This window comes from Coffea arabica, chromosome 1c, assembly GCF_036785885.1.
Source record: "Coffea arabica cultivar ET-39 chromosome 1c, Coffea Arabica ET-39 HiFi, whole genome shotgun sequence".
NCBI classification, from domain to species: domain Eukaryota; kingdom Viridiplantae; phylum Streptophyta; class Magnoliopsida; order Gentianales; family Rubiaceae; genus Coffea; species Coffea arabica.
The window spans coordinates 11518641-11541947 of NC_092310.1; the positions used below are offsets into that span (position 1 = coordinate 11518641).

General features: G+C 34.5%; 2 protein-coding genes across 12 annotated transcripts; both read left to right on the forward strand.

Annotated features, from left to right (window-relative positions):
* The first annotated feature begins 1554 nt into the window (after positions 1-1554).
* On the forward strand, positions 1555-6865 carry LOC140010545 (serine/threonine-protein kinase BSK5-like). 11 transcript variants are annotated; one of them, XR_011817813.1, is made up of 11 exons: positions 1555-1914; positions 2046-2138; positions 2503-2548; positions 2661-2771; positions 4323-4483; positions 4631-4700; positions 4790-4834; positions 5477-5507; positions 5652-5755; positions 6240-6341; positions 6422-6865. XR_011817813.1 is itself a non-coding variant. In XM_072057866.1 (9 exons), the coding sequence occupies exons 6-9, from the start codon at positions 4634-4636 to the stop codon at positions 6694-6696; spliced, it is 495 nt and encodes a 164-aa protein (XP_071913967.1). In that variant the 5' UTR covers positions 1555-1914; positions 2028-2138; positions 2503-2548; positions 2661-2771; positions 4323-4483; positions 4631-4633; the 3' UTR covers positions 6697-6865. The 11 variants fall into 11 exon arrangements, 5 of the variants coding, with proteins under 5 accessions (XP_071913967.1, XP_071913984.1, XP_071913950.1 ...); XR_011817814.1 differs by adding an exon at positions 3623-3783 and having other exon boundaries at positions 4790-6341; XR_011817821.1 differs by lacking the exons at positions 4323-4483; positions 5477-5507 and adding an exon at positions 3623-3783 and having other exon boundaries at positions 5652-6341.
* A 13956-nt stretch (positions 6866-20821) lies between these two features.
* Positions 20822-22707, forward strand: LOC113715517 (UDP-glycosyltransferase 92A1-like). The gene has a single exon (XM_027239773.2). The coding sequence runs from the start codon at positions 20963-20965 to the stop codon at positions 22448-22450; it is 1488 nt and encodes a 495-aa protein (XP_027095574.1). The 5' UTR covers positions 20822-20962; the 3' UTR covers positions 22451-22707.
* Positions 22708-23307: the final 600 nt, after the last annotated feature.

Genomic DNA, 23307 nt, shown 5'->3' on the forward strand with positions numbered 1-23307 from the left:
ACATTTAATTTGTAATGGCTTCCCACTGGTGGATTATTACATACAACATTTGTAATTAAAAAAATTCTTTCATCCAGATAAAATTGTTGCAAATTGGTTAGCTCTTGAAAGAATTTTTTTTTTAAAAAAAAAAGGTGAACATCTAATTTGGTATAGGGAAAATCATATCAATAGTCCTTCACATATTGGTTTTGTATATTCTACGTCCCTCACATATAACCTCATATATTGGTTTTGTACCTTTTATATCCATTAGATGTGAAATAATAATTTTTCATCCCTTATAAATTAAAAAAAATACATATTTTTAGTCCCTTGACCTATTTCTACTCATATTTTTATTGGAAAAAATCACGTGCACCTCATGTCACACAAACTTTAAGGACACAATCAGAAAGTTGAAAGGAACAAGGAAAAAAATCCCTTACATTTCTTTCTTTTTCATCTTATTTTCTTGACCACGCGTGTAGCAGCAGCCATGATTGCCTCCAACCGTAGCCGTCATGCCAGCGGTGTTGCTATCAGCTACCGCTACTTTCTGTCAGAAAATTTTATGAAAATTTAACTCCTTAATCAATCTTTTGCATAAAATCTAATTTTGACATTAATTTTTGTAAAAAATGAACAAAATTGGGTGAAAATTAAAAAAAAGTGGGCAAAAAAAAAAATTGGCAAGTAGAATCTGATATAGCTCAATTGAAAAAAATGCCATGATTTTGGAAAAAAAATGAAACTAATATCGAAATCAGATTCTACTTGCTAGAGTTTTTTTTGTGTTTCCATTTTCACCAACACTCGTCTTTTTTTTTGTAAGGAAAAATCATTTGAAATATTTCTCACATTTTATGAAATGAATTTTTTTGACTTTCACTTTTAAAATGTTAACTTTACATCCCTTGCAAATTTAAATTAACAAAATTTGGTCCCAACTTTAGGTATTGACCACTTTTTAGCTTAAAATCATTATGCAACCTGTATGTTGTTATTTTTTATGTACAAAAGATCAAATCCCATTTTTTTTACTAGCACAAATGAATATGGATTGGGTCACATCTCTTTTTTTTAGGAAAAATATGAATATTGTTTGGGTCAGATCTTACTTTTTAGGGATAAAATTGAATATGAATCACGATATTTATTTAACAACAAATAAGATGTAACTTTTTTACCCCTAAAAAATGATCATATTTGGGTCACATAATGAATTCAAAGTAAAAATTGTTCAAAAACTTAAGTTGGAACTAAATTTTACCGATTTGATTTTGTAAGGGATGTAAAGCTATCATTTTAAAAATAAATGATAAAAAAATTCATTTGACGAAACGTGAAGGACATTTTCAACAATTTTTCCTTTTTGTAAAAATTAATATTAAATCAAATTCTACAAAAAAAAAATATTGAGTAAGCAGTTGAATACTTGAAAACTAAAAATGGTAAAGTCTAACAGCGACACTGCCAGCTTGATGGTTAGAGGCAACCATGCCTACTGCCTCATTTTTTTAACATAAGTAGATAACGTGCCAACATCATTCAGCCAAAAGTTTCGTCGTCCTCTCACTTGCCGTGTATGTGGATTGAAAAGCATTATGTTGTTCGCGCGTCGCGCGAGCCCTTCCACTTCGTTCTTGTCTGCCAATATCCCATGTGCTTGGGTTTCTTTCTTTCTGTGCTTCTACTGCATTTTCTCTCTTCCCGCTGGCTTCTTTTCTTCCACTACATTCTCTCTCTTTCTTTTTTTTGGATAATGTTGCTCTGTCACTTATCCACATGCTCCAAAATCTGTTGCAAAAGTTTGTTTAGGTGTCCGGTTCTGCCAAGGCCATTGTCTTCTTACCGCCCAAGGAGCTGCCATCTTCGTTGTTGGCTGCAGGTCCAGATCTTGTGCCGTTCATTTGGTTCTCCTCCTTATTCGTTGTAAGTTTTCTTCTTCCTTTCCAGTGAGGTCCGATCTTCTCTGCAAGTTTCCTCTGTTCATTGTTTTTTTAGGCTAAAATTCATATGTTTTTTCCTTGTCCGGTGAGGTGCAGTTTTCTATTTTTGCTCAGCCAGGATTATCAAGCCTCTGTCTCTCTCGTGCTCTGGGTTGCAGCGGTCCAAATCCTCTACCATCTGTTTGGTTCTCCTCCTCCTCCTTCATTGTAAGTTTTCTTCTTCTTCCTTTCCTGTGGGTTGCAAGTTTACTCTCCTTTCCTTTCAAGTTTTCTGTTTTTTTGTGGGTTTTATTTTCTTTTGGTTTTTTGGCTGGTTTATGCCGGAATTTGTTCAAAGATGCTTGCTTTGTGACCTGGGATTGAAGGGTTTAGTTAGTTCTGAAAATGATGTTTATTTGTTTTCTTTTTTTGTGCTGGAACCTGTTTAAAGATGCATGCTTTTATGGCTTGTGATCGAAGAAGGGTTATTTGATTTTGAGAATGTTGTTTTTGTTTTTTGTTTTTTCAGATTTCTTGTTTGATATTCTCAATCGCTTAATAGAATAACTATATGCTCTTTGTACTTCATTAGACTGTTGGAGTTGTCTTGATCTGATTGCTTCTCCTCCTCCTTCGTTGTAAGCTTTCTTCTTCCTTTCCAGTGAGGTCCGATCTTCTCTGCAAGTTTCCTCTGTTCATTTTTTTTAGGCTAAAATTCATATGTTTTGTCCTTTGTCCGGTGAGGTGCAGTTTTCTGTTTTTGCTCAGCCAGGATTATCGAGCCTCTGTCTCTTGCGTGCTCTGGGTTGCAGTGGTCCAAATCCTTTGCCATCCGTTTGGTTCTCCTCCTCCTCCTTCATTGTAAGTTTTCTTCTTCTTCCTTTCCTGTGGGCTGCAAGTTTACTCTCCTTTCCTTTCAAGTTTTCTGTTTTTTTTTTGTGGGTTTTATTTTCTTTTGGTTTTTTGGCTGGTTTATGCCGGAATTTGTTCAAAGATGCTTGCTTTATGACCTGGGATTGAAGGGTTTAGTTAGTTCTGAAAATGATGTTTATTTGTTTTCTTTTTTGTGCTGAAACCTGTTTAAAGATGCTTGCTTTTATGGCTTGTGATCGAAGAAGGGTTATTTGATTTTGAGAATGTTGTTTTGTTTTTTTTTTCAGATTTCTTGTTTGATATTCTCAATCGCTTAATAGAATAACTATATGCTCTTTGTACTTCATTTGACTGTTAGAGTTGTCTTGATATTGTTGGCTTTGTAGCGAATGTCTGAAAAATTCTTATTGACATTTTTATGTTCGAGTTTCTGAAATCCCATGTTTAAGCATCTAGCGTGTTAAAGTTAGGAAAGGGGAAAGCTACCTAACTTCTGTTTTTGTTATTATACTTTGAATTATTTGGAAGATTTTAAAACTTATAGTCAAGTTCGTAATTTTGACAGTATAAGCACTTCATTTCCCTGGTTTCTGCTACCACGTGAGCCTTTTGATATCTTGTTTGCTAATATTTTTTGTAGTTTTAGTCGAATAAATTCAGGGTTTTATACAAGCAAATGTTTAGAATATTTAGGGGCCATTCCTCCTCGGACCAGATTTAGAATTATAGTCCGTTGATTATATTGCTTCTTCAGCAAAGTAGTTGGCAATGTGTAGTTAATAAGTAACGGTTTCTCTCATAAATTTTCATGAGACATTTTGTATCAATTTTATGTGCAGATTTCTCCTTGGCATGATATTCCATTGCATTTGGGTGATGGATTGTTCAATTTTATTGTTAAAACTCCCAAAGAATCAAGCGCAAAGATGGAGGTTGTAACCGATGAACAGTTTACCCCTATAAAACAAGATACGAAAAAGGGAAAACTTCAATATTATCCGTAAGACTAAATTCATATTCTTTTTATGCTTATTATTTACATGTCTTAGGCTTGACTGATTACTGTTGCTGCCCAATTTGGAATGACTACATAAACTTTACTGGTGACAGACTGGTTAATGGACACATTTCAATTGATTTGTACTCGGTGCAAATTATGTTAGTGCCTCACCTATGAGTTTCTTTGTTGGTTCTCTCTGATGGTTCATGGACCTTAAAGTACCTATATTTCTCATTCCCTTGAATAAATCAAGAGATTTCAAAAGATAGATATCTCTGACTAAGAATTTCCTTTTAGAATTTTTCACATGGCAAGTTCAGATTTTCACGTGCCAACTCCATTCAGCCAAAATTTTCGTCGTCCTCCCACATGTTACTCACATGGGTTGTCCCCATTTTTTTTAAGCATTATACTCTTCGCGCAAGGCGCAGATAACCTACAAACAAAAAATTGTTCCAACTAGGGTTAGCTCCGCCGTTTCTCCTATTCTCTCCTTTCTTTTCTTTATTTCATTCTTTTTGTCTCTCTTTCTTGAACAGGAGACGGTTTTCTTCTCCTCGGCCGCCACTCCTCAAACCCAGAACTACCAACAATAACCTACACCGATGTCGTTTTTAAGCCTCCCGACGATACCATTGAAGTCAACGGCCGCTCTGAAAGTCCCAGTCAACACTCAAATTACTAAGCTTCATCTTTCTTGGTATCTCCCTCTTCCAGCTTCGTCTTTGTTCTCGTCAGTGCATTTATAGATATTTTCCTTTTTGCTCTTTTCTTTTTTGCCCTGTTTTTGCTTTTGCTTTTTCGCCCTCTCTTTATTTATATGCAACTCATGTCTGATACATGGTAGGTGATGGGATGGGAAAGACTCTCCGATGATGGGAAAGATGTTTCTCTCTCTTGCTCTGATTTGAGTAGAGGTCTCTTCGTCTCTCTCTTGTACTGAAATATATTATATTTTTTTTATGTGTGTTGAATAATCTTCTTTATGTTGCTTGGTTCCTCCTAGATCCAATTCTCGATGTATGCGGTTGGGAAGACTCCGTCAACCTTGGTAAACTCTCGATTTTTTCAATTCTTTTTTTTCCAGTCGGAGATCAACAAATTCTTTCTTTTCCATTCTTTCTCTCATCCTCTCCTTCTCTATAGAATTTCTCATCTATTTTCTCCCTCATTTCCTTCTGCTAGAGACATGTCTTTTGTAGTGAAAAATAGTCTTTTTACACAATTAATGATGTTTATTTTTGAGTAAATTTAAGTCATGACCTACATTTTCTGCATTTTTTGTACTTTTGGTTTCTTGAGGATCTCAGGTTTTCTTGTTTCAATTTAGATGGGTTCTGTGAATAATATGTTGGTGTTCTGCTTTAATATTGTGGGTGGGGAGGAGGGTTGGTTTCAGCTTTTGTTATTTATGTGATTTTATTGTAGAATTTTGTTTCTGCCAAGTTTAGGATTGACCTCAAGTTGGCTATAGAGGTTTTTTCTACCTTTCAATTTTCATGGAGTCTAATGTAAATTTGGAATTTCAAATTTTTCCTTTAACTGGTCTAATTTTCTAATTATTATGGGATTTGACACATAAAATCAAGATGATGTTAGGTTTGTTCATCTGTGTTTTTCTTTGGTATTGATGTGAGAAATTCGTTTCTAAATAAGCGTAAATTTTAATTTCTTGAGTTAATTTATTTTGCAGAGTTTGAGGAGGAAAAAATGTTTTTGAAAAGGTATGCTTATCTTAGTTGAATTTGTTGACTCCCCATTGTATTGGATTGTAACTATTTTGATTCTTGAATTTGAGTGTAGATGATGTTGGCCAATTGTCATGCTTCTTTAATTACTAAACATGGCTTTGTTCTTATATGGAGCAGCAACTGTGGGCTGATATTGGTGAGACTGAAGTTGATAAGGTTGATAAGGCTGCCAAATAGCAACACTAATGGCTTATCTTGGGGAAATGAATGTTAGCTCACTGGTAATGAAAAGCATGAACCTAAGTGTATAAAAAGTTACTTTTAGAATTAGTTTCTGTTTTATCTGGTGTTTCTTTCTTGTGTCCAAGGTAGAGATGATGTCTCTTTCGGCATCATCTCTACCTTAGAAGTTGTCGACTTAGTATTTTCTCTGAAATGTATTTTTCCCATGCTTTCCTTCAAAATAGAGGTGGCCAATGGAAAAACACGACTTTTTTCCATTACATGTTTGTGTTATTTTTTGGTTTCTTTTTTTTTCCTTGTTTTTTGGATTTACCCTTGTCATTTGCTTCTTGTGTTTTGATTGTATGTGACTTCTTTGCACATTTGTTTTTTACAAGTTTTTTGTTGCAATGGGGCTTGAATTTTGACTTGGTTGGTGAAAATTTTTGTGTTACATTTCATGTCCCTATGATTTTGTTCCATCCATTTGTGATATTTCTTTGTATTTGTTTTCTTGACCTGATTGCCAGTTTCGTTGTTTAGTATTATTCGTCTTCATTCCAATGGGAGCTCGCTGCTCTAAATTAGGCTTTTGCTGGTGGCCTTCTAACCTCAAATCCAACATCCCTTATTCCTTTGATCTTGGTAATTCTTAAAACTCTGTTAAATGTATGAAAATGTAATATTTGTACCCTTTTTATGATTTTTTTCTTCTGGAGTTTTAGAGAAATGTGGAGAAAGTGAGAGGATGAAATTGCCAGCATTTAAAGAATGCAATTTAGATGAGCGGAAGGCGGCGACTTCAAGATTCTCAGTTGAATACATTGTATCAGAACATGCAGATAAAGCTCCCAATGTTGTCTACAAAGGGCAGCTTGAAGATGACAGCTCTTGGATTGCTGTCAAACATTTCAATAAGTTTGCTTGGCCCGATTCTCGGCAATTCCTGGTTATTACTTCTTTTAAGCAAGGACCCAGTTATAGTGTTTCACAAATGTGATATTATTTTATTTATGTACGTGCTTTGATATCAGCCATAATACATAGTTGACCATGAGTATGGTGGATGTTATTTAGATTTAAGATTTGTTGTATGCAATTTGTAGGATAAGTGAGGAAACATATTATAGGTTGATATCAATTGAAACATTGATTATGCGCTTGTTATACCTTTGTTTAAGGTCAGATGGGATGAAGTATTTTGTTTCTACCAATAATATAAAGTCGATTTTATTTTTTTTCTCACTCACTTTGGCCCTTACTATTTTGCATTTTCCCACTTACAGCCTTATTAACTCTCCTCCACTTTTCTTTTCTTTTTTTTTTTTCTAATTTTGAGAATGATCTAAGAGCATGGAAAGATAGTAAAATCTAGCCCCTAATGATGCTTATAAGTTTTAAGTAACTACATCATTAGGAAATTAATAGACGTTGTAATATATCATAATGCAACCTAACATTAAAATAGCAAAGTGCAGATAACAATCTAGACGAAGTCTTATAATATTTTGGTTCTTTAATGAGAATAAAACTTATTATTTTTTACATGATTACATACTTGGATGAAAGTTTACTCAAAATTTGGTTTTTTTTGGTTTATTTGTAACTAATTCCATCAGAAACAAACAAATTTTCATTAATAATCCATTTTGAATTAGTACAAATTATTTTATTAAATTGGCCATCTCCATCCTTTTTCCCATTGTGCGTAGCACGGTTTATGCCTCCTAGTTGTTAGGAAAGTAGAATGGAGAAGAAAGAAATATGAGGGACATTTTTTTCTTTTTTTTCCTGCGATCTTTTGATTTTTCCTCTAAAGCTTGTAAGGCATGAACTACATCTGATTTTTCTCCAATAGAATAATAGTAAAAATGAGTCAAGGATCTAAAAATGTACGTTTTTCTTATGGGAAGGATGTAAAAGGTACAAAGTAATATGTAAGTAACTATTTGTATGATTTTCATTTGGCATAAAAATGTTAATGACTCGACCCAAATGATTGTACTAAGCTTTTTTCTGTAAAAAATGATCATACTAAGCCGTTGTCATCCTCACTTTTGTTTCTTTCTATGAACCTTTCTTTGCTTCTTCCAGAGAACTTGTGATGGTCGTCGTGGTCATAATCGTGGTCGTGGTCATGGAACTGTTATTGGTTGTCCAGTCATACAAACTGAACAATTCCAAGTTCTTGTTTTCGCGCTCTTCATCGCCAGAATATCCTTGTGTGAACAAGAGATTCAGAGGGTCTGCTTCCAATTCGCTTAAATCTGCAAAGAAGTCTTCAGAATGGTTAGAATCAGGCAATCCTGGCTTGTAGCTTTGTGGGAAACCTTCATTGAACTGATCAAGATTATCCATTTCCTTTTTCTTATCAAGACCTTCCACTTCCATTTCCATTTCTGTTTCCTCCTTTACTACTTGGCCACCAAGGAACCGTACCATGTCCACTAACAAAACTCCATGTGTCACAACCTAAAGGCATGTTGCCACCTACAAAAATAGACAAAAGACATCTCCCCTACTTTCATGGACGAACGAGGTATTCGTACAATTCCAAAAGACAAATTCCTCCCCATAAAACACTGTAATAATCATTAAACTCTCCTCAAATGATGAGTGTTTCTGGTAATTCATATAAATAACTTTTGTTTTAAATGTAGTAAATTACATAAATTACGGAGACAATTAAACTGACATTTGGATTTGTCTTTTGTCTTATGTTTTCATCTTTATTTTTTTCTTTTTCTGCTTGCTAAGTAGAGTAGCTTTTCTTTTCTCTAGATCGAATGCGACACCTGAAGGACTCGCAGAAAAGTGCTTCAGCAACGAACTCTCATCGTGAGCAGTGTCTCCGCTGGCAATTTCGAAATATTCTTTGCTTTCGATTCTCCCCTCAAAGTTCAAAACCTTCCACTCTAATTCAGTGTGCTTGTTTTTCAAAGTGTATTACTATGAGAAAAGAAAAGGGTTGACAAATTCCATCTCGGCTGAAAAGAAAAATGGTAGTTTACAGAGCAGTCAGTTCCTTTCTCATCCTTGGACTAATTTTCTTGGTGATTTCTACACCTCTTGCTCATAGCTTCCATCTAAAACCAAAAGCCATTCCACAAGAACGGGAAAAATTTGTCAAAGCTTCAACACAATGGTACAATCTTTTTTTCTTGCCTTTCCCAATTTCTTATTTTTTTGTTGGGATGTAGGAAGATTTTTAAAAGGGATTCTTTTCCATGATATATCCGGTGTAGAACGCAGTCAAAGATTTGATTTTTGTTTTTGGGAATTTTGTTTGAATGTGTAAAAAAGGTTGTTAAGAGCAACAATAGCTAGATGCAATAGTAGAAGAGCAAAATGATGAGTGAAAGTTTTGGTAATGTGGACAACTCTGCAAGAGAAGTTCCAAAAGGACCCAACCCTCTACACTAAAGGAAGGGCCCCGTTGGAACCATGAAAAATATCCCTTCTTTTTCCACACTATGACGTCAAATTTTGTCAACCACCCCGACCATCATTTTCCTCAGGGAAGCCATTCAAGAGTTGGCCTTTTTTTTTCCTTTCTTTTATGGTATGTAGTTCTTCATGAGTATGGCAGTGTATAGAGTATAGAAGGTTATATGAACTCTTTTCTATTTGTTCTTCGTATACTATCAGTTGATGATTGAATTTTATAACAATATATCTATGTATATATAGAGGAATCAGCATGCTATTATTGAAACATGTATGAGTTTTTTGTGTATCATAATTTACTCTTTTGCTAGCATAGCTTTGAAATTTCACACTGAAATTGAGAATGGTATTGGATTTATCGAAATTATGATCCAAGGGTGTTTTGATCAAATAAGCCTTTGATTCTTTTTTTTAAAACTCTTTTTGTCTTTTCTGAATAGAGGAAGTTGAATATGATTATATATACGTATATATATATATGCCATTTGTATTCTGGAGGTATGTTGAGAAGGGATGTGAGTCATTTATACAAAATAAAATTTTTAAGAAAAAGAGAGAGAAGGGTTAATAACTCCAGTATCCCTTGAGATTTGGCCAAATTATCAATCATACCCTATATTTTGAGTGTCTTATATGTACTAACTCTCTGTGTTGGCGCCCAAACCGAAATAATAAATGTACCAAAACGAGGAAGTGCTTGATTTAAAATATATGAAAATAGAATCTTTCGAGCTAGAAACTCTCTCTCTCTCTCTCTCTCTTCTTGACATTTGTATAGTTTTATTGTTTTGCAACCTAGTTAGGGCTAGAAACATCTTTTTATTTTATGAGGTTTTTATAATAATTGAGGCATAATTGTAGGTAGTAGTTTTTGTAGGTTCTCACTGTTTGCCTATGCTATGGCTGCGAGGGTTCTAGACTTCCAATGTTTAAATGATGGATCAAAAGGGTAAGAAAGAGAAAAGGGAGATAAAGGTTCAATCATCAATGGGGAGTTTAGGGGTTATCATCACTTATGTGGTGTACATGTCAAATTTTTCTTTGAAGATGTTATTACATCCTCGTTTAAAATTGTACTAGATATTTGATGGCATATCAAGCCAAATTTTTGGTATTCTATGTAACTTGTTATAAAAACCATAAAGAAGGATTAATGAGGTTGAGGGATAAAAAAGACAAAGAAAGTGAAACTTAATAGGATGGGAGTGTTCAGCTTTCTCAGAATTTTAGCCACTTCTTTATTTGTATGAGCAAGGTATTTATGGAATGAAAACTAATGGGATTTAATTCACATATCGACCCAATTGAACTCAGCCACTTCAATAATCATTCTTCCAACTCTCGTTGCAGTAAAATTTCAATCAAAGTTATTCCAATTATTACATAACAATTTTGAAGAAACTAGAAAGAATAATGGTTGTTTACATGCATATCCTGTTAAAGATAAATTTGCACAACAATAAGTTTTTCTCCTTTTTTTTAAAAAAATATTCAAGGGGAGATTCTAAGCCTAAAAGGGGTTCGAAAGTCAAACCAAAAACCTTTTGATCACTGTACTACTATTCCTACCGATTAAATTAAGTCTTGGGAGATACAAGTTAAATTGAATTGAATCACATTTGAGAGCTTTCCTGCATTGCAACTCCCAAAAGATGTAGCAGAAGCCCAATACTTGTATCTTCAGCTATTCATTTTGGATCCCAGATGTCCTTAGATTACAAACCTACGAGTTGGGCCTTGAAAATGTCTATAAAATTGGATTCATACAAAAAAGCATTGGGCCCAAGAACCTGATTATCCATTATGATATCTTTACAATAATAAAGTGACTATCTGGTGTGCCATTTATTAAATTTTTTTAATACCCCTCTCTTCCCGTTTTTCTGCTAGCCACTCCCATCTTTTGCTCACAATGACTAACATTTTATTAGTGTAACCAATTTTCTTTAAAATTAATTTTGAACTTATCTAATTACATGTTTCCAATACAACAACCCATAAATAGTATATTTATCAAACCAACCATAATCTTACAAGGGAATTTGTCAAAATTTATATAAAAATGAAACTAATTTATACATAAATATATATATTTTTAAATTGTGCACATGTCAAATGTTCCTTAACACTAGCTATAATTATATACATGCCATAAAAACTACAGTTGGACATCACTATAGTTTATCTATCACAATAATAAGCGGGGCAAATGTTATTTATTTTCACAGAAGGGTAAATTTGTATTTTTTTTGATGAAAGTGTTACAACTTAGGGGTGATTATTCTGAAGTTTTAATAGTGATCCCATATTCTTTTTTAATGTGTTTATCTAATGTACTCTAAATGGAAAATACTGAAAAGTGCTTTTTGTATGTATTAACTGAGATGAAAATTTTTATTTGAGATTGTTAAGTCACTTTTCATCTCATAAAAAGTAATGTTGAAGGGCAAATAAAAATAGGATTACAGAGTAGAATGATTTGCACCAAACCTTGCCAATCAGTTGCTTCCATTAGATGCGAACCAATTTTTCTTTTCTTTTCTTTTCTTTTCTTTTTTAGGGGGTTAAATGCTGTACCAATTACTATACATTGTAAAACTAATTTGATAATCATGACTAAATCCTATGACTTAAGAAAAAGGGAAAATGATTAATTTCATCCCTGAACATTTTTACTAAAGCCAATTTAGTCCCTAAACTTTAATTTTGACTAATGTGATCCTTAAATTTGATTTTTACATCTAATTAAATCCCTCCACAGTGGTGTCACGGCCTAAAGTCAATCATACTCCTACTTTATCAGCTAAAAAGGATATTTTAAAACTTTAAGTGGCTTCGAATGATTCAGGGCAATTTCTAAAATTTTAGGGTATTTTTAAAATTTTATAAATTATTTTTCACCCCACCTCCTACTTTAATCCTTCCTACCAGCCCTCTCCTCCCATCCCATCTCCACCATCTCATCTTCTCTGCACTTTCTCCATTTCCCACTGCCATCTTGTTGCCCACACCATACTCACCATCCTCTTCACTCCTCTACCACCGCCCACCGCCCCTCCCTTCCCCCTTCTTCTCCCCCACCAACCACCACTGCCACATTCTCCTCCCTTCCTTTCCCTTCCTTCCTTCCCCATTTAACTGGCTGTAGTAGAATATACAGGTAAATTCTTCAAACTTTCTTTGATTAGAGTTCAAGTCATTGGTAGTTAAACATATATGGGAACTTATTAATTTTTCAATCAATATACATCCTAAAGATGATTTGATCCTTATACAGGCTTGTGTGTATATTGGATGCAGATCAAGGGGTACAAGTTGCTATAGTTCATAGGGTATGTCGTTGCATACAGTAAAGCGATTGTTATACGAGCTCGCCGTGGAATTTGGAAGAAACCAAAAACCAGCCATCTCCTTCAATGGTGGAGCCCGAGCAGGCATTTTGAGAACTTCCATGTTCATAAGGGATAAGACCGTATAGAAAACTCCAACAGCCACTAGAAAACTCCAACTTACAATCACGTAGCTAATGTTTGAAATTTATACTCCAGCTGGTCTGAGAAACTTCCCTCATGGTATTTTTTTTTTCTCAGATTTTCTCCACCAATGCAAAAGAAAAAGAGTTCAAACATGGTCAAAATTTCATCTATAAAAACCTCAACACCTTCACCATCAGAACTTAACCAATCTTCTCAACAACAAAAATCCAGCTAGTGGAATCACTAGGCGATCAAAACTTATCTTTGAAAGAAAAAATTGTCGATACCGGAGAAGATTAAGATCAATTATTCTGTTATCTCATTTCGTAGCTCAACCGCCGGTAGTGAGCTCAGCTCAAATTCTAGCAAGTTTCACCTGAACCTGGGGTACCTCCTAGGCTCCTACAAGCCGACAATGAGATGTGCCTTGCTCCCACTATCTCCGCAACCCAAGCCAAAAACACAAAAATGTAAACATTTTTTGTGGAACTCATGACGACGTTAATAATGGGCTAGGGAACATAACTGGGTTTGAGAGAGTTACCAAGACACGACTCGTTTGATTCGGGGCTCCACGAGCGAGTCACTAATGAGAATAATTATGAGTGCCAATGGTAACTAAAATTTCGTGAATGTTGTTGGGTTCAATTGTTTGATTGTTCGCTTGAGCTTGGTGCCGAATGACAGAGAATTTGTGACTGATGAGAAGATCGACAAGAATCTTCTTCACTTGCCCATGAAGATGGTCTGAAGGCGCGGTCGGATAAGGAGGTGGTAGGCAAAAATGGGAGGTAGTGATGGCCGGAGTTGAGAATCAATCGGGAGGAGAATAAGAAAGAGAAATGCAGCAGTAACGTTCGGTTTAGTTGCAGAAGATGATATACTTTGATTTATTAAAAATTGCAATTTTGGTCCCCCTAGCTTTTTCCTTGTGTTGTGTTTTGGCCATTGGCTTGTAATTCCTATAATATCCTTAACATGGTTGTGACTTTTGTCCTAGAAAGTTTCTAATTGGTGGTCCTGTCGAGAGGTGTCAATCTTAAACTAATTATATTTGATCGTTCAAATCGGCTAACAATAATCTATCCATTAATTTTGAATGGGTTTAAATGGGTGTCTAATTAAATTTATTTAATTGATGGGCAGTGATTCAACTAGACTCGCTTTTTTTTATATTTATTTAATAATTATTATACATTTAAACTCAACTTTTAATAAGTGTTAAGTAAATAAATTTAAATTTTTTTATCAATTTAATAATAATAAAATATCATTATTTCTTATCAAACAACATGTGAAAAAATAGGAAAAAATAAGTAAAATTTTAAGTGACTCATAAAGGGTAATTTGGTATTACCCATACCCATATTCATTAATTAAATGGATATAAATATATTGATTCAATTATATCTATTACCTAATTATGATCGGTCCAAATCTATCGAATCACTTATTTTGACACCTCTAGTGCCACCATAAAAGGATGAAATTGGCTAGTAAATTTAAGTTTAGGGGCTAAAAATATCCAAATAAAAAAAATAACGAAATTGGTTTAAGTAGAAAAGTTGAAGGATTAAAATGACCATTTATCCTAAGAAAACTCTCATTAATCATGCCTCTTAGATGACAGCTAGGAGAGGCGTTGAATATTGGCCATGATTTAATTAATCAGCTGTCAAGTTGATAAAGTAGGACGAAGTGCTGTCGAGTCGAGCTCGAGCTCGAGTAGTGCACTACTCAAGCTCGACTCAAGGCAAAATAACTAAGCTCGAGCTCGTTAAGATTTTAAAATTCGAGCTCGAGCTCGAGCTTGAATTTAATTAAATGTAATTAATTCAAATCAAGCTCAATCAAGCCTAATCAAGTTCAAGTAATAAAAATTAATATTTTATATATAATTTTAAATAAAGGATATTATTGACATTTCACAATAATAAAAATTAAAATATATATTATAAAAATCTCGATAGAGCTCGTCGAACTCTCGAGTATTATATTTCCAAGATCGAGCTCGACTCGATAGCTCTAACGAGCAGCTCGAGCTTGAGATCGAGCTTGCTCAACCGAGCTCGAGCTCGAGCTGCTGACCAAGTAGCTCGCGAGCTCGAGCCGAGCTACTTAGTTCAGCTCCAGCCCTAGGACGAACCAGAGAAAAAGATGAGGTTGCTGACTACGTGGACAAATGTAGAACTAATATTTTAACGAAATGTCGATGCACAATCATAATGAAATTATTTGATCGAGTAGAAGTGCATTAATTGCGGATAATCTGGCCCTTCCACCTCAATAATTTGCTAGCAGCCTCTGAGTTATCCTCAAAACGCACAAGACGGCAAGTTCAAATGACTTATGTGAGAAAATTGGAGCAATTGATAACTTTTACAATAAACTAGTGGGAATAGTACCGTGCGTAGCACGGTGCTGACATTATTAAAAAAATTAAAAATAAAATGATGAACAAATACATTTGTCCTATATTTCAGGGCACTTTCACTATAAATAAAATGTAGTAAGCCTTATATTTGTACTTATTCATTTGAGAGTACATGACATTAGGCTTTAGCCTTCCCGTTTAATTAAGAAAAGATAATATAGTAAGTTGATTAGAACGGGCATTATGCATGCCAAAAACAAATGTACTGTAAGATACTTTAGGTCCCATTTTGGGCCTACGGTGTTTTTACTGAAAAAGGACAAAGCCAATCTAATGTGTTTGGTGAACATCATTTATTGAATTTATTAGGAGTAGAGTTTTTAGCCAATGAAACATTTATAGAATAAACTCAAGATTTGTGTTTTTAGAGCAATTTTTGTGTTGCAATAAATAAAAATTGAAATTTATAAATTATCAAATAAAAAATACTCATATAAGTGTACACCTAAACAATATGATAAATAATTAATAAATACTGTGATGAAATTTGTATTAATTAAATACTTTTTAATAAAGTACAGCAACCTCAAACGGTCCTTAGCATGCAAGTAGTTGATAGGTGTTTGGCCTACCTACCGGGCTTCCGCATGCACACTCTTCCAGCACATGATTCCATTTCAGTTTCCGCTATTTGGTCCCTGTTCTTTTTTTCGTTATCTATATGCACAGACTTTTTGAGAAGCAGCAGAAGGTCCTTTGAACTTTTGCTTCAGGTTTAAATCTAATTCCACTTAGCTTGAGATAGCGGTGCTGAATATATTGTGCTCATTCATTTTTCAAATGGTACTAATTGGTTATGCTAATCTGTTGAAGATCCTTGTTGGTTGAAATCATTCAGCTGCAAAACTTGATGGACTTTTGTGAATTATTGATCGTAACATCAAAAGCTGTTAATGGCCTTTCAGGTCAGTTTCACACGTAAATGTTCTTCTATGAGTGGCATTGAAAACTCCAGTGTTACTTCCCTCTCAGGTTGCTTGGTTTTATAAAATGCATTTTCATGATGTCAATCATTCAGTAGGTTTTGAAAGGAATTAAGGTTTTGCGTGGGAATTATTACGGGTCTTGCTGTTGCTTTTCCAGAAAATTTTACTTTATATAGCTTGTTTAGCAAAAAAAAGTTATGCATTCATTTAGTTAAAAAGCTGTCTTTCTCTGACAGTATTTAAGTTAATGAACCTATTGGTGTTCATCTGCTTGTCAAATCATACTGTGATTCCGAACTTCAACATGATCAAGAGTAGTCGCGATTAATGTTGTGAAAACTTTGGAATTATCTCCTGTTATACTCGAAAGCAATTTTAGATTCACTAACATTGGAGCATTTTCTGTCTTATTTGCACTCATCATATCTAGACAAAGGAAATCCTCTCAATTTGGAAAACCTGAGTCACGAACAGATGGCGAACAATTTTGTTGCGCAAATGGTGAACAATTTTTTTCTAAACCACAATTATTGGTAAAGCCTTAAAATCAAAATTCCGCCTTTGTTACAGAATTAAGGGAGAAGATCTTGTTTGCATTAAGGACATCTTTTTAGAGAGCCAAAAAGGCATGAAATATTGTGCACAGAAAAGAAAGAATGAAACAAAAACCAAAACATAGTCTAACAAACAGTAAAGCGCTGAAATATGAGTCAGGATTATTTCCTTTATGCAGTTAGTTTCTTGATCTCTGGTATTCGATATAATTATGACCCTTGGGATTTTTTTTTCATGTATTTATCGTTAGGTCTTTGGCATCACCGCTAAACATAATCCAAGCTTAGAAGGACACGTTTTTCCTAATCCAGTGGATGCAAGTGGCTACATGGTGATGTTGTGGTATAAGAATGGGTCTTTGACACGTGAAGGTACTGAGATGATATTGAACTCAGTGGAGCACATTTCAGATATTTAATATCATGATGATAACTTTTGCAGATATTCGAAATCGTTGTGCTGAGAAATCCTGGAAAGTTTTCAATAAACTTCTACAGCAAACACCACCCAAAAAATAAAGAAAGTAAAACATGACAAAAAGAAAGTAAAACATGAAGGTTGACAAAAACATGAATGAGAAAAAATAAAGAAAGTAAAAGACTAAATCACCTTAAAAGAAAAGCAAAACATGATAAAAAGGAGGGGCAGAGGGGACCGACTCGAAAAATTAAGTTGGCAAGAATATACTTCCAATTCTCTGCAAGATGGTTGATTTCTGTTGAAGTCTCTGCACATAATCTCCTCCATAACTGCTAAAAAAAAAGCAAAATCAATAGAGAACCAAAAACAAAGAAGAAAGTGAGAGAGAGAGTGGGGGAATTCACTTGATCAGTAAAAAGGTTGAAAAAAATTATAGACATATTATAGTATTGGAAATAATAAAAAATAATAAAAAATATTACAATATTGGGAATAATATTTGAAATGCCAAAATTACAATGGAAATGTCAATATTTAAAGAATACACAGTACCGGAATTTTTAATTTGATGTGAACGACGTTTTAATCGGTGTAGCTTGAATTTTGTCCTTCGAATTTGATTTGAAATTTCTCTTTCGTCAGCGCAAAATTGTTGAAGCTTTTCCAACTGGTGTGTGGAATCCTTGTGGTGTACGTTTCATTTTTTAAGCAAATGTTTCCTCATTTGCAATCTTGTAAGTTTGAAATTTAGTTGTTGTTGAAATGCTTGTAGGCGGGCATATTCCATGATGAAACTAAGTTAAAGACTAAGATTGACACCACAAGAAAGATGAAAGAGATAATAGGTTCTTGTTTTGGTTAACCAAAAAATACGAATGAGCATGCAAGAAAATTGAATGAGAATTCTATGTTTGGAGGAGTTTTAATTGGGGTACAATTCTTAAATTGGAGTGGACTCTTAATTGAAGTGGGAAACGTGGGAGGAAATGTGGGATGGTGATTAGAGGATTTATAGGAGTGGTTGTAGGATGAGTTAAGAGATAGTGGAAATATTTTAAATTTCAATTTGATAAACGTGGGATAATGATGAGAGGATTTGTAGGAGTGGTTGTAAAATGAGTTAAGAGATAGTGGGAATATTTTAAATTTCAATTTGATTGGTAATAGGGTTGGTTACCCACTACTTTTATGTATTAAAATAAATACAAAAATCTAGAAAAAAGAATGAGAAATTTAGAACCCATTGAGAGGGTTTCTGCTAAAAACCCCTTCTTGAATACATATAGATATAGATTTCATTAGTTTTTTCTAATAGGTGCCCGATGCAGCACTTGTTAACACAATTAAATTTCATTTAACTTACAATGTATATAGAATATAGTCATACTAACAAGTATTACTTTTTTTTTTACATTTATATAAGTTTTTAACTAATTTTACTTTTTTAAAAATTTAACACTTGAAATACATTTTAATGGACGCTCGTTAGGCAGACCCAATTTCATTTAGTAATTTATTGGTTTACTTTCTTGTAATGTTTCCCAATTAGCCAAGGTGCGCCAATTTGGCTTCGATTGATTCACCTGTTTTAGGAGGACAACAAGAAAAAATGTTAGCATATTTGAACTTGGGAATTTTTACGATGCAGATTTAGAATCTTTGTCATGCCTTGGTTATAAACCAAGTAGCTTAACCAAGCTGATTAAAGGAGAACATTTGAAACTCTCCCTTGGCAGTGAAAAGTTCGAATTCTTGCCCTAGGTGCCACTTAAATATAAAAAATGTAAAAATTGCAATAGTTTAGACTAAAAGTGAGGTTTGGCTCGTCTAGTTTTCCTTTCATGGAAAATTCTATTGGAATATTATAGAAATATGTTAAGAGTTGGACTATTGCTGATAAAAACGTAAAAGGGTTCGGCAAACAAGTGTTTAATGGACATTCGTTAATAAGAGTTTTAAATATTAATTTTTTGAAAAAATATAATTAATTTGAAAAATATATAAGTACAAAAGCATCCATTAATTGTGAATGTGTGTATCGATATGATAAGTTGGATGTAAATTAAATATCTATATAATATATAATGGGAGGGGAAGGGGTATGGGGCAAACAATTATTGTCACTTTATAAACTTCCATTTTTACCCTTATAAAAATTACTTTTTCTTTAACTACCTATACACATGTTGTCAAAATAATTATCCATGAGCATTTTTCACCTTCAACTATTTAAGCCTACATTTTCAACATAACCACCTCTAAGTATTATGACTACCAATATAAAATTATTTTGTCAAAGAAATTTAAACAACCTAATAAAACTTTTTAATAACTGTTCATTATTTTTCTTATATATATATATATATATATATATATATATATTAATTTGCATACACATAGGGTGTGCATTGAACAATAGTGTTAGTAAATACCTATTGGACAATTATTAAAAATATCCAAAGTGAACATACTAAATATGTTGAAATTAAAGAAGAAAAAGAAACTATAGTGGAACGAGGCCATATAGTCTAAGAAAGTATTATAATTGCAACCTTTACCTTGAAGAACGAATTTGCCACTTAGCAATCATTTCTTTAAGAGCAAATTATTCGGATGGTCATTAAACTTTTGTAATCATTGAGTTTTGGCCACTAAATTATTAAAAATCTAAATTTGACCATTTAAATGTCAAAAATTAAGATTGAGACCACTCCGTTAAATTTAGTCGTTAAGTATGTCAAATCTGACTGTCCGTGCGATTCCGAAGACAAAACAAAGGGACAATTTAGGAAGTTGCACAAACAATTTATTTTGTCCATTTTTTAAGCCAACACTGTACCCACACCTTCCACCGGACCTGGCGCACTCATTGCGTATACTAGTATCCGGTTTCCATCTGATGTCGAACCCTTGCCGGAGGACTTGATCCGAGCCAGTAAAATTAACGGATCCTCCATTACCCGTTTGAAGGACCGGATATACCACAACGGCCCTCAATTTCCAGGACCAACTTCTCCAGGCAAGACAGAGGCATTATTGCTTCCATTGCTCCCACAGGAAAGAACATTGGGTAAATTGACTAGGCAGCCATAGAGAGACGTGATGTTTATATAACTCGCGGAGTAATCAAACAAGGTGTAATATGGACACGTCTTCTCTAGCAACTCTCAAAGTCTGGGTGGTTGGATGGATATCCAAGACCCAATATGTCATGTTCTTGATCTCAAGTCTTGTAACATTACTGCTCTGATCGCATCTTAACTCTAGCCCCGGATAGCCACAGTATGCTGGATCTTCGTATCCCCGGAAAGGATATCCTATTCCAGTGATGCTGCCGCAGCTGAATACATTCCCACAGGTCTCATAAACTTCTGCCAGATTACTTGAAACAGGATGAAGTTGAAGAAGTATAGAGGCGAGAAAACAGAGAACAGTGGGGAACGACCGTAAAGGGCTGTGGGATTTGATTTATTTTGGAGGAGAAGATATCATGAAGAGAACAGATTTATTTTGCAAAGAAAATCGCTAGCCACCGATGTAGTTGTCGGAGGGAGGAAATTTAAGGGAGGATAAAGACAAAATAAATTGTTTGTCGAACTTTCTAAATTGTCCATTTGTTTTGTCTTGATAATTGCACGGATAGTCAGATATGACATATTTAACGATTAAATCTAAGAGAATGACCTTAAATATTAATTTTTAATATTTTAATATTTAAAATTAAATTTTTAATAATTTAATAATCAAAACTTGACGATTATAAAAGTTTAATGATCATTCGAATAATTTGCTCCTTTTTTTAACCCCAGACACTGAAGTTCAACAGGTAGTAATGTAGTATAATGATGCATCTAGAATAAGCCCCAAATTTACAATTATTAGTAGCTTTGTCCCTTATGTTTGTAAACTACTCGACCTTCGTTCTTATCCCATAGGCCAGTGTTCAAAATCAACAACATATCATTTTCTGTCTCTCTCTCTCTCTCTCTCTCTCAGTTAAGAATTTTAATGGAGAAAGCCGAAAAGGAAAACATTGTAATGTTCCCTTTTATGGCACAAGGTCATATACTACCCTTTCTAGCCTTAGCCCTCCAGCTTGAACAAAAAGGTCACAGCATAACCTACATAAGCACCCCTCTCAACGTCAAGAAACTGGAATCATCAATCCCTCCAAGCACCTCCATTCGCCTTGTTGAAATCCCCTTCAACAGCTCAGATCACGGCCTCCCTCCAGATGCCGAAATCATCGATGATCTTCCTTATAATCTTGTCATTCGCCTTTTAGAAGTCTCCCCATGTCTTGAACCTTCATTCAGGAAGCTACTTGCTGATCTTATCGATCAGCAAAAAGGTATCAAGCCACTTTGCATCATAGGAGACTTTTTTTTTGGATGGTCTGCTGATGTAGCGCACGAATTTGGGGTATTTCATGCTATTTTCAGTGGAGCTGGTGGGTTTGGCTTGGCCTGTTACTACTCAATTTGGTTGAACTTGCCTCATAGACATAACAATGATGAGAAAGGTGAGTTTATGTTGCCTGATTTTCCTGAAGCTGGAAAGTTTCATGTGACTCAGCTTTCCTCTAGTGTACTTATAGCAGATGGTTCTGATCCTTCTTCAATCTTCCAAAGAAAATGCCTTCCATCATGGGTGAATTCAGATGGATTTTTGTTCAACACAGTGGAAGAGCTAGACAAGATTGGATTAACATATTTTCGACGAAAATTAGGCATACCTGTTTGGGCGGTTGGACCAATATTGTTACCAGTGGATGGAAGAGCTAAAGCTAGTAAAACATCAGGGATTACTCCTGAAGAATGCATAGAATGGCTCAATTCAAAATCACCAAATTCAGTACTATACATCTCATTTGGTTCTGAAACTACAATTTCAGCATCACAAATGATGCAATTAGCAAAAGCCTTGGATGCTGGAGGGACAAGCTTCATATGGGTGGTTAGGCCTCCTATAGGTTTTGACACGAACACGGAATTTATAGCAGAAGAATGGCTGCCAGAAGGCTTTCTGCAGAGAATCACAGATCAGAACAAGGGCTTAATAGTTGAAAAATGGGCACCCCAGTTGGAAATTTTGTGTCACAAAGCTGTAGCTGCATTTTTGTGTCACTGTGGATGGAATTCAGTACTGGAATCTCTCATCAACGGTGTGGCCTTAATTGGTTGGCCTATTGCAGGTGACCAATTTTACAATGCTAAACTTTTGGTTGAATTGGTTGGAGTTTGTGTAGAGGTGGCTAGAGGAATCAGTTTTGAGGTTAGGCATGAAGATATAAAATACAAAATAGAGTTGGTCATGGGTAAAAATGACAAAGGGAAAGAAATAAGAAGGAAAGCTGTTGAAGTTAAGAACATGATTAAGGAAACAATTATGGAAAATGATGGGTTCAAGGGATCATCTATCAAAGCCATGGAAGAGTTCCTCAATGCACCGCTGCTTATGAAGGAAGAAGCAGCGCTGGTGGAACAGAGTAATTAGTTTTCTTTATTAGTTATTTTGCTTTTGGAATTACATGAATACAAATCAGGTATATCGACTTTCTACAGAAGCATTTTGCAAATAAAGTTTGCGTTAATAGAATTGGCTGTAGAGAATGTTGAAGATGTATACAAATGTATAGGCAATTCTTTTTGATGTAGAATTGGTGCTCTCCTATTGTTTTGAAAGAGTTCAAACAAAAAATGTTGGACTAATTTCACTTTACACTTTGAAATTATCACATATTATTCAATTTACTGTCACAATTAGCACATCATAATGATGTATCGACTCCATATTTGACTGATGGAAGCAATGGAGATTTGTCCCTATTCCAAAATGCTATTGATGTTTTCCTTTGTCTTTTTTGTTCGTTCTCTGGGTGGGGAGGGAAGTGATGAACAATCAAGTGTGGGCTTAGGAAATTTGAAAGCTCGAGCAAACTAACGACCATTTTTGCTCTTATCTTAATCCATAACAGGTAATCTGTTGAATAAAATGCCAAGAAAGATTTGCTTTGCTGCCTGCAATTGCAAGCACCATAGAGCTTGTTTGAAGATTATGGCTTCTAATTGATTCCCCTCAAACTTGTTTTCCTTGCAATTTCTACCTTGTGAGTCTCACCACCAAGGAATATTTATCACAATAAAAAAAATTCTATATAGAGAAGCCAGAGAGAGAGAGAGAGAGTGCTAATAAACGTGCGTCCATGCACCACCATTATTGGTGGTGGTCCTGAGATTGGTGTCGGTTGTTGTTGCTTATTTTACGAAGCAAGCTGATGCCATCAAGCATCCAATGTCTTCCTTGGCATGCCAACTGTGCATGCAATTTGTTCATCTGTTTATTTATGATAT